General features: G+C 39.9%; 1 protein-coding gene across 5 annotated transcripts in view; it reads left to right on the top strand.

The window, feature by feature from the left end:
- inpp4b (inositol polyphosphate-4-phosphatase type II B) overlaps positions 1–12057 on the top strand; it is a 122937-nt gene that overhangs the window by 109666 nt on the left and 1214 nt on the right. For 3 of the 5 annotated variants that reach the window (XM_080463240.1, XM_080463244.1, XM_080463243.1), the window contains 6 exons: positions 294–417; positions 1930–2056; positions 4172–4312; positions 4657–4754; positions 5093–5205; positions 6164–6318. In XM_080463240.1, coding sequence (XP_080319366.1) covers positions 294–417; positions 1930–2056; positions 4172–4312; positions 4657–4754; positions 5093–5205; positions 6164–6318 — 758 coding nt within the window. Of the gene's footprint in view, positions 1–293; positions 418–1929; positions 2057–4171; positions 4313–4656; positions 4755–5092; positions 5206–6163; positions 6319–8558; positions 8756–12057 lie in introns of those variants that run through there. The other 2 variants (XM_080463241.1, XM_080463242.1) reach the window with 1 other exon arrangement.

The raw sequence follows: 12057 nt of genomic DNA, 5'->3' as shown, positions 1-12057 counted from the left end.
ATAAACCATTGAAGCACATCTCTTCTTTTTCACATTTTACATGTTGAACCAAGGGAATAATAATAGCGTCATGCTTATAAATTATCATTGGGTGGTTGTGATGCAAGTGCAGCAACAGTTTGACCTCTTCAGATTACTACCCCCCCGCCTTACCAAAATCATGTTATGTCATATCCTGCATATTCAGCTCCTGTATTCTTTTCATCAAACAGTTGCTTCTTTGTTAGCAAGCAAGACCAACGTACATGAGGTGGGGTTTAATTGTTGATACGTGTGTGTGCGCATTTGAACAGCTGGCAGCCTTGGCCTGTGGCTTCGTCATGAGGTTGTACGCTGGAATGCAGGACAAAGGCTTTCTGAGGCAGCTCCACCTCGTTGGCCTCGTTGCCCAGTTTGAAAGCCTGCTCAGCACCTACAGTGAGTAAACCTGGAAACCAGAACTAAGAACTTTCAAATCTTCTCTGGATGTCTCTCGTTACATCTTTCCCCCGATATTAAAGGATGTATTCGTTCCTGTGTAGGGAGAACACAGCTCGATGAAATACTAAGTGACAAGTCGCAGCATGTGTCTGGTAGAGGATTCACGTCAATTTTGTTTTTTAATAATAACATATTTTATCAACGACAATTTTATAACGTCATGTTTTATACATCCAGCTCCAGGTGACGACAGGTGAGCAGTTTTCAGTGGATGGATCTCTATCTGATAAATTCAAGACTTAAAAATAATTAAAGGGAGGCCTTTGAATGAAATGAACAGACGTCTTCTGGTTGTCTCTATCATCATAACCAAAATAAGGATTTATTAGGGAGTTTAAAAAAGGATTGAAGCTGGCAGTCAGTACAAAGGGTGATTTGGTTTCTGAAACATATTCACATTTGATATCTTATTCCAAAAATACAAGCAGTCAAGAAGTTTTAATTTTAAAAAAAGTATTTTGCAGCTTCTCTCCGTGAATTAAGAATACAAAAAAACACATTCTGCGCCAACCATATTTTTTTGATTTTATTTTGCTTCTTTTCCTGTGGTTGAGTTATAAAACAAAGACAAATTTTAAAAAAGGAGCAAAACTAAATTAACAATACTTTGACATATCATTGACTATGTCCTTCAACAAGGGATCAGAAATAAACTTTATTAGAAAGGGAGGTTTTTGTAGTAGTTTTACAATTAATTTCACACTAGTGAATCACTATGTGCTCTGTGGATGTTTCTTCACTGCATCACTTGAACAAAATCAATACAGCAAACAAAAATTCACAGTGTTGCATGAAAAGGTTTATTCTACGATTAACAGAAAAGGTTTCTCATTTGATTCTACAGATCTTTGTTTTTAGAATGTTTGCCCATACCTTAGAGTTCTGGAGAAATAAATTCCAATTACGCGGCTTTGAGGTCTGAAGGGTTTTGTGCAGGGAAAATTGTTTGTCTTGTTTTCTGCATTTCCTTCCAGTGATTTTCTATGCTGAGGCATTTCCAAAAGATTTAGTGATGGTTTTCTGCTTGACAGCCACAAATTCTTCAGCATTGGGTGTTTCCATTATTATATTTTGCCTTCATGTGTGGGGTGATAGGATTTTTAATTTTTTTTCTGATATCGTTTCATTTTTTTCAAACAAAATTCCTCCATGTCTGAGATGTGGTATTTTTCCACTGGGATATGCAGATATTTTTCCATTCTTCTGTTATTGTCAGGTTTTCTTCTTTTTCACACCCATCCTCGATATTTTTAGTGCTTTTTAAAATTTTGAGAAATAGTCAATTTTGTCAAACACTGTCTGATTTGGAGGATCTACAACCAGATTCAAATAGGTCAAGAAGATTTTCTTTTATTTCTTTTTCTTTCTTTCATTTTTTGTTTCGAGTGTGGTGAAGGTGCCGAGAAACATTTCTATCCTTGCTCATCTGGTTTTGTGTACCTGTGAAAGGCGAGGAGATCGGTATGCTGGAGGACATGGAGATTGGCATCTCGGACCTGCAGAGAGTCGTGTTCAAAATCACAGAGGCCAAGAGCGACGACCTCAGTGACCTCCAGCCTTTAGTGTGTGGCCGACGGTGAGACGCTGACGACACCCGCATCGCCTTCACTCTCACATACTCAGCTGGTTGATTTTGTGCAATGTACATTTTGAATTCAGCCCAGTGCTGTCAGTGTTCTTTCTCATTGTGCTAAAACATCCCATAATAAGCTTGAATGTCCATGGGGCTTTCTGGCGTGTCGAACTTTTAAGTAGTTCTAAGTGCATTCCAATGCCTTTAAGGTTTTTTTTTGTTTTGTTTAGTTTTTTCTGTGATGTTGCTTGATACATTCTAATAAATAGAGCCACCTCCTGTCACCACAGTGACGGGGTTTTAACAGTTGAAAGTGTCCATGTGATGTGGTCAGAGCTCCCTAACAGTCCCTCTGCTCGGTCTAATTCAAGAATGTGCGCTGAAGCTTCATCATCATGTCTGCCGTTCCATGGGAACCGCTTTTGTTATTTCCATAGCAATGTCACCAGGAAGAAGGCGTACGTGCATCCATGCAGGTTTTTCTGCTGTGGACACCTGCATTTGTTTTCTCACAATATAAGGACTTGTTCTTGTGGCGACAAAACGGATGTTTCCAAAGGAAATCATAAGAGTATTCATCGTAAGATGTGTTTTAATGTCTGACTAAAGCAGTCGGATGAGCCCCTGTCAGTGGTGGGGGCTAGAGAGCCTGGGGAAAAAAATACAACGTCTGGGGATCATCAGGGTCTTTTTTCTAAGTAAATTTCTTTCCTTTTAATTTTTCAAAAGAAAGTGTGATAAAACTGAATAGATGGGGGTGAACTGAGGCAGCACAATGCAATGGGTTCGAGGTGACAGCCCAGTTTGGTTAGAGCTGGCAAGTAGACCCAATCCAACTTTATTTGTATAGCACATTTAAAAACAACCAAGGTTGGCCACAGTGCTTCATAAGTAATAAGAAGAAGACAAATAAGAATAATCTAAGTTGCTTAAGTAAGTCTAAGAATAATCTATTATTATTAAAAACATGGTAGTATTTGAGCCCCTGGCCAGCTCAGTTTGTAGAGCCTGAGACTCTCAAGGTAGAGGGTTCGTGTCCCATGCTGGGCGCCACCTTCCCGTGGGCTCACCACCCGCAGGAAAGGTTCTTAATCGGTGCAATGTGATCCGGAAACTGATAAGTGGGAAACAATGGATGGTAGTATTTGTGTAGTGAATAAAAAGTGTTTGAGATTAGTATCTACAATAATGGAAAGGAGTGACTAACCTTGACCCATAAGAGGATGTCTTTTGTTTTTGTGCTATTTTCAGCCCCTTGAAACCGTAGAATCTAACTCCAGACCACATCAATAACATCGGCATGTTGCCTTGTTACCACAATTGTTATGACAGTCAATATTAGGCTACTTCTTATATACAGATGTGCTTTAGCATGCATTTTCCATCATCAACACGGGAGGCTTTAAGATGACAGCAGAGCTTGGTGCTGGAGTGCACCTGCTGGTTTGGTCCAAAAAAAAAAAATCAAGTGACCTGCAAAATGGAAAAATGCCATCTGACTGCTGACCAAGCAGCATAGCTGTATTGAACAGCCGGTAATGAATAAGAAAGTTTGACTTTTAAATCTCTCTGACCTTTACTCCACTTTTCATATCGAAACAAGCTATTTTGTGGATCATCTGCTTTCATGCTCCGGCAGAGTGGTTAGGTCGCCTGAATCTGAAAGAACGGCTCCTGTTTTGAAACAAAGCAAAAGTTCACTCATGAGGCATTCATTCCATATAACAAGGTCACTCAACTTATATATGAGCTTATGATTGTGTGTATCAAGCCAAGTCTGATCAAATGTTACGCTCTCACCTTTGCACCTCTATATCAGTCTGATGCACACTTAGTCACATTTACCGTCACCTTGTATCACACGCACACACACACACACACACACACACACACACACACACACACACACACACACACACACACACACACACACACACACACACACACACACACACACACATTTCTGTGTTCACAGCTTGCTCAGGCTTGTCTTTGGTGTCAAATTGTTCAACTTCCCAAACGACCATATTCGTACGGCACTGTGAAGCGCGTTGGATTTCTTTTTAACTGCTTGTCTCCCTTTTAACATCTAATTCTTTCTTCTCTCGTTGCATTCAGGGGTCACTTTACGGTAGAAGTGCCGTTACCACAAGTGGTTTTCCAGACCTTGCCAGAGGAGATCAAAGAGGGCAAGCCTCTACGAGTTTTCCCGGTGCTGTTTAACGTGGGGATCAATGAACAACAAACTATAGCAGAGAGGTACTGAGGACTCTCTGGTCAGTTGTTCACTGTGAACAACTTTCACGCCGGTATTCTTGAATCACAAGTGCTTTGAGTATGGACTTGTCAACCAAGGTGTCAATATCTTTAAATATTGTAGGCATAAGCAATTCTCTCTCTCCAGATTTTGCAATTGAAAATGTAAAACTGACTAATGCTAAAATAAAAATCTTAATATTTCATTGGTGATATAAGTTATTATTGTTTTCTCTAAATGTTGTATTTACTGGTTTGTATTACCATTACATTAGATAAAACACTGAAAATTGTTGTTAAAAAAAGTGATTCCTCACAGTTTGTTTTTTTCTCTGTGAATCTCACAGGTTTGGAGATATTTCCCTACAAGAAAGAATAAACCAGAAGAACTTCGAGACATTAGAAGCTTATTACAAATCGTTAAGTGACAAGGTGCCACTAGAATGTAAGTGCTCTGTTTGTCTGTTTTTTTACGTTTAATCATTTATGTGTTTGTTTAAGGCATGACGTTTCATTATTATAATCAGGGGGAAAAAAAGAAAAAGAAATGATCTACAAAGTCTCCCCAATGCTGTTTTATTTGAAAGCGCTTTGACAAACAGTTGTCAATGTTTGTATTTTGCACATATTTCGTATAAGGAAACTGACTAAATATTTATCATGCTATCTCATACTTCAAACGCCCCGATCATTATCCACCACCTGTCTTCATCTGTGCCAAAACAAAAACACAAATAAGAAAATACTCATTGGTGGTGTGTTTCCATGTTTATCTACGAACAGGTCTACCATGCTTTCAGACACAGACTGACATTAAGGAATTACTTGAAACCCTGGGCCAGAATGTAGTCACAAAGAAGAGGAAGAATGTGGAGATACTGTGGATTGCTGGAACGGTGAGTCGGTTTTTCTCTTCTCGTCAAGGGACATCATTTTCATTCAGCCGTACCAAGTTCTCATTTGCGTCACAACCGTCCGTAGGATCTCACTTCTCACTGCTGTGTTGTAGATGTATTAGTATTTCACAAGCTTTAACAAGAGCACTGAACTGAATGCAGCGAAGCTGTCAGAACATGATGGATTGACCTCGGAAGATAACACTGTACAGTCGCTGACCTTTAATATGTGATTCAGTGTCTGTTAGTAAGTTGTGTGTGTCCCGGTAATTCAATGGAAAGTCACTGCAATACTGTTACAAAAGGACAGAGTCCACAGCTGCGCCAGCTGCTCTGTGCTGATGTTGCCATAAGGTGCAGTGGTGGACAGACTGATTGCTCAAGAGGACTCATCTTCTGTATTTTGTTACACTTGATTGAATAAAAAGATTCTACATTTTAAAAACAAGCCCGCATATTGTCTGTAGGAGATTTTTATTTTTTTTTTACTTTGTTTAAAGAGTTGCACGATTCACAAAAAAACACTCTGGGTTTCCAGAAATTGATTAGAGGAAACAAGTGTTGGAGCATTTATTTATTAAAGTGTGGTTGGGCCCCATCCAGGGGGTGCACAAGGTTTTTTGGAGGCCGCAGCCGTAGGAGAAATCTCTGGGTCTGGGTAATTTATTTCCCTTAGCGTGAGCTCCTCGTATAAATCATGGTAGAAAAAAAGAAATAAGTGAAGTGTGAAGCAGTTAATTATTAATTAAAAACACATCTTTTTTTTCTTTTTTTTTAAGTGAATTTGTTACAGGTGTAGTAAAGATGAATTACAATAACTCACATATTGGGAAAAAGTAAAACTTTGAACTTCTAAAAACAATACTCATCTTAATTTGAAGGCTCTAACATGCTTTACTGGCAGTCAACATTTTGAAGTCTATTGGTGCATGTTTTGTTTTTCTCTACCTTCTCTCAGATCTGCCGAAGGTTAAATGGCATCAGGTTTACCAGCTGTAAAAGTGCCAAAGACCGAACATCCATGTCTGTCACTTTAGAGCAGTGTGCTCTCCTACGTGATGAACACCATCTCAGCAAGGACTTCTTCGTCCGTGCTCTGGACTGTATGCGGAGGTAAGATAACAATAAAAATCTATACTGAATTCATTATGAAACTATCACGGGTGCAAGTTATTGATCCAGCCGGTCCTGATCATGCTGCGCTTCATAGGTTTTAACAGCAGAAGTAATTTTTAATTTTTGGGGGTTAAAATAATCAGGTGATTATTAAGATTTAATTTCTGAGTCGATTTTTTGTTGTTGTTAGATTTTTAGGATTATTAAAAAGTCAGTTGCAACCAGATTTTGTGAAAACCCTCAAGATAGTGTGTTACAATTTTGGTTCAGAACTAAACTAAGCCTGATAAGTCTGTTTACTGTAATAACTTGCACCCATCATCAGTGGCAGACATCAAACACATCTCCTCCCAGCAATAGTTGTGCCAGTGTAACCATCACCACAAGCCCCCTCCACCATCAGCACCACAGTTCACACATCAGAAGGTGGCCGTGCATGTTGGTACGTTGCATCAGAGCTGCAGGGATCACTCACTGCCTGCGATGTTTGTGTTTGCCATCAGGGTAAACATTTTCATCTGTCTTCATCTGATAAGGTCTAAACTTTTTTTTTTCTCTTTGTGAGAACTCTGATGAGGTCTGCAGCAGAAATGCCTGTAGTCTTGACCTGTTGCAGGTCAGCTGAAGGAAGCTCACGTTACATGATCCAAAGAAACAAATACATTGTGAATTCCAGCTGCATTGGCTGTCTGCTGGTTAATCACTGAACATATACTACAAATAATTGTTGTTAGTTAAACTAAGTAATAGAATCAATTAATCTTCATTTCTACTGAATTACACATCAGCCCCTCTATGCTTCTTGTCTCAGACGGTGCTTCTGATTGCAGATTTGATTAACACACAATTTGACACTTAATTTAATTTTTCTCGGTTGAGATTATGATAAGTAGCAGTGAGCCTCTAAACTCTTCACATAAGTAGAAAATGAGTTTAAGAAAAATAAATCCTGTTCTGAATTAATGTGTCATAAGCAGAATTTTGAAAGGTTTGTACCACACAGCTCATTGTGAGGATTAATACAGAACCTGGTTCCTGTGTTTTATCGTGAGTACTGCAATCCAACTATGAGCTTTACATCCAAATTACTATACTCACGATTAAAAGTATTGCATTGATTTTCAAAGTTTGGGAAGTGCTCCTCCTGGGAGTTAAGATAGCTGCAGAAAAAAACAATCACATTTTTTGAAAACATTAATTTGGGCTTTCATGAAGTTGTTTTGATGCTCCACTGCCATAGTGGGTTATTTGCAAAATGAAATATTTATGATATGATGCTAAAGGATCTATGGTTATCCACTCTATCAAATGGGAAGTTGTAGGTTTTCATCTTGTACAGCAGCTGCAGCGTGTCGTTGAAGAGATGGTGCTCTCTGGAAAAGAAAGGAGTTGTGTGACAGAATTTGTCCTTAACACATTTGGAGGCTTTCCTGTTGGGGATTGGAGAGGCTGCACAGGTTGACTGTATTCTCATGGTTTAGCCATAAAACTGTAATATGGAAATTATTGCTTGCAAACCAACAATAGCAGAGTGGCATGAAGAACTCTGTCATCTCCATATTGTCTTTGCTTCATTGCCTTTGTATAATAAAGGGCCCATAAAGCTTCTCAGGTTCATTTGTAGACCTCTGATCTCACACAGTGAGGCAAACAAGTTTGAGCTCTCATCCAAAGGTGCTTATTATCTGGAGGACATGCTGTCACTCTTTGATGAAAAAAAAAAGTAATAGAAAGTAAATAGAAATAAATAAATAGAAAGTAAAATGAAAGTAATAATTCACAGTGCTCGCCCTGAATTGATTTTGACAATAGGTGTAAATGTGATGAGGAGAATATCCGCACTGCAAACAACTTCAAAACAAGTCTCAGGTTCTACCATAACCTGTTTAACTACTGCTGTAAATACAGTTCTTTCTCTCTGTCAAACAATGATCTTTAGCTTTCGCATGCTTCCCTCCCCTGTCCACTCATTTCATCATGTGTCTCACAGTGAGGTTTTTCTACAAGCATGTCTTTCACACTTCTGCCCCATCCATCACTGCCTGCTTGTCTGTGGCTCCGTCTTGAGGCATTCAATCTGTTCTAATGGCTCTGTGCCTAAGTGGGCCTTCTCGTATGAGCCTGGAAGGGTTCCTCAGGTGACAGTCCACTTAGGCTGCGTCTGTTCTCTACTAACACTGCAGCTTTTTGATCTGTCTCTGTCCGCTCTCTTTCGCTCCGGTGGGCAACCCCTGCAGTCGGCTGAGCCAGGGAGACATTGGGCAGTGGGAGGACCCTGAGGCTGGCACCGTGACAGACAACAAACCAGCATCACGACACTTTTATCCCATTGCCCTGCTGCTTGTTAGCTCCCACCTACTGGTGGTGTGGCTCATTTTAAGTCTTGTTTTTCTGCTTGCAAAATATCAATAAACTGCTGACAGTGCCATCTCTACTTATATTCCTTCTTTCTGTGTTTGCGGGTTATTCTTTTATGAGCGGTGGTCGTTTGAGTTTTCGGCATGAGGGATATCTGAGTGAGCCGTTTATTATTGATGTGAACCTGTGGGATGTTACTCCTCATACAGAGGAAAGGTTTTGGTGTAACCAACGCTTAAACACAGGATTGGTTTTTTTTGGGGGGGGGGGTTTGTTTTGTTTTGTTTTAGTCACCTAACTGGAGCAAACCTGCTAACACAAACAAAGTTCACACAGATTAATAATAATGAGAGCAACAGCAATAACAGCAGCAACAACACATGTATTTATACAGCACATTTTCATACATAAAATGCAGCTCGAAGTGCTTCACCATTTAACAATAAGAGAAAAAACATTACATTTTAATAATATCACAATAAAAGATTACAATTTCAAATCAAGTTCATAATATATAAAACATAAGGTAACACAAGGGGGAAAATAAAGTAGAAAATATCAGTGTGGCAGAAGAGCATGCCACCGTCGGGTTCCCCCAGGGAGACGCAGAGTCGGAGCTTTCCCAAACCATAGTTCTTTTATCAGACAATCCACAGACCCTACTGCCTCTTTCAGGCTCTTCTGTTTGTCTGTCTGTCCACGCCTGCCTGTCACTCCGTGTGTCTGGTGGCTCCTCCTTTATGGGCAGAGAGGTGAGGCAGCACACCTGATCCCATCAGGTGATTATGCACCTCTCTGCCACAATCAGTTAAAGATAATGCTTGTCCAAATAAAAAGGTTTTAAGATGGGTTTTTTTCTTTTAAACTGGTAACAGACAAAGTGGTAAATAATTCCACATTAAAAAAAAAAGTCTAACTTGTGAACAGTTTCTTCGGTGAAGAAAAACTGTTTTGGTGACATGGTGTGTGTGTATGATTTTAAAAATTGAATTGGAGTCTAAACTGACACACAGGTTTCCAATTGTATTTTTTGATTGCAGAGTCAGATGTGTTTATCAATTTTAAGAACTTCTGTTTTCTCCTCATTTAATTTTGACAAGTTAAAAGTCATCCACTTCATTCAAATACACAGACAATACATTTAAAAATGATCCATTTGAATCCTCTACAATGACATTTGTCTATTTTGCTCTCTGTTCCACTTTATATGCATCCAACCTATAACCTGTATCAGTGACCTACTTTTAATTTGTGATAGATCAGTGATAATCTGAGAGAGGGTGAAGAGGTGCTCTGAGGTTCTACGGCCAGGATAGAATCTGCACTGTTTCTTCTGTATCTGAGATTCGATTAGCAGTGTGAGTCTCCTTTCCAGTAAGATATAAGATAAGATAAGATATCCCTTTATTTATCTCACATGTGGAGAAATTTTCAGTGGTACAACAGGATAGTATAGAGAAAGAAGCACACATAGCAGAAACTAAAAAAGCAGATAAAAATACAATATAATAAAAATGTATACCCCAGCAGACACCAGCAGACTCTCCTAGGAAGGTTGAGAAATGTGATACACCGATATCCCCCCTTTTTGACAGTGGAAAACAACACCCCGGTCTGCCAGGCTGAAGGTACTGTACTTGAGGTCCACGGAATACTGTAGAGGCGTGTGAACCAAGAAACCCCCACAATACCTCGGACCTTAAACAACCCTGGACATAACTCATCTGCTCATTGGGCCTTGCCACAAAAGGCCTTTGTTGACTGCATTCATGACGTCCACCAGGCAAATGGACGAGGACACCTCAGAAGCTTCAAACACTGCCTCCTATAAGGGAGGCATGTCCCTCAGGTTCAGGATATCGTTAAAGTGTTTCTTCCCCCTCCAGAGGAAATCCTAGTTGCAGGCCAAAGCATGTCCTCCCTCGCTGAGCACAGCTCAAGAAAGATTCGTCGGATGGTGCCCCAAAACCTCCTTGTGGCTAATCAAAAATCCCTCTTCATGGCCTTACAGAATTCCTCCCATACCACAGGTCTTTGCTTCCACAGCTGTTACAGCTGCAGCCCTTTCAAACCATCCAATTTATGCCACACAGATCTGAGCAGATATCTGCAAAACTGTATCATTCGCACTTCACCATTGTGATGATTCATAGTTGAATCCGGTGTGTTTGAAGAAGACGTATAGCTTATATATGGTTGGCCCATCTTAGAAAACTCATCTGCAAGGTGGAAGGAAGGCTAGGTACAAAGAAAACAACAAATAAATGTAGACTGGATCTGGGTGAGCAGCAGCCTGTGTGAATGCAGGCTGGAAATAGAAGTGACACCAGGGTTAGCAGGAACAGAGTCTGGCAATGGCGGCAGATCTAGAAGAAGAATCTGGCTGGTAATACTGCAGACAAATAAGGGCAAGAAGTAGTAAATGCTGCAAGCAACAAAGATATAAAAAAAATGTAATTAATGTGTCTCGATGTATTAGATTGGTTGGATTTCTGATTGCAGCCGGTTGAAGTCGAGTCTAATAAAGTATGCTTTCTTTGAAAAATTATTTGTAACATCAGCCCACTTACTTGGGCTCATGGTGTGACGTTCTTCAGACAGAAGTCCTCCTAATCTATGGAAAACGTCTGTCATTGTGAAATATGGCACGAGTATGTACTTTTAAGACACTAATCATCGATCTGATGGGATCTTAGGTTTTACTCTGAATTCAGTGTTGACAGATGTTTTCTCGAGCTTCTGGATGAGTCTCAGGTAGGCTGCATTTGTAGGATTCTGCAAATCCTACCATGATGTTAAAGCGGCACCAGGTGGATCACTACTCTTCTAAAGGTGCACACATGCAAACATGCAACTTTTCTTTCAATGCACTCTCCCCCCACAGAGGAAACATCCCCAGCTCAGTCCCATGCTTTGGCGCCTCTCTTTGTGGAGTTTTCTGTGTATGTTGTTCTGACTAATATAGTCCCAACAAATGTTTTTGAGATAAATTTGAGAGCATTAATTGTCCAGAGGAATCAGGTGTCTGTGTGCAAGGCTGCATGTCTTGTTGCCCCTGTGGTGAGCTGCGGTGTGCTGCTTCCGCCCAATGTCCGCAGCGATCTACTGCAGCCCTATTGACAACAGGTTAGATAAAACAGGGTCATAAAATAGTTGGATACTTAAGAGTATGCGTGTAATCCTCCTGCTTTCACCTTTGAAAAACAGAAAAAAATACACTTTGTACCAATTAGCTGGGTAAAAATGTTGCTTTGCTCTCTATCAATGAAACAAATCACCCTAAAAGAGGAGATGAGACACAAACAAAAAAGCAATCACTGTAACTGCAAATACTGCATGTCAGTGAATCATTTTTAATCATGACACATTTTAGTATTC

Source organism: Lipophrys pholis (assembly GCF_963383615.2).
Source record: "Lipophrys pholis genome assembly, chromosome: 5".
In the NCBI taxonomy this organism is placed as follows: domain Eukaryota; kingdom Metazoa; phylum Chordata; class Actinopteri; order Blenniiformes; family Blenniidae; genus Lipophrys; species Lipophrys pholis.
This window is presented reverse-complemented; position numbering and strand designations above follow the sequence as displayed.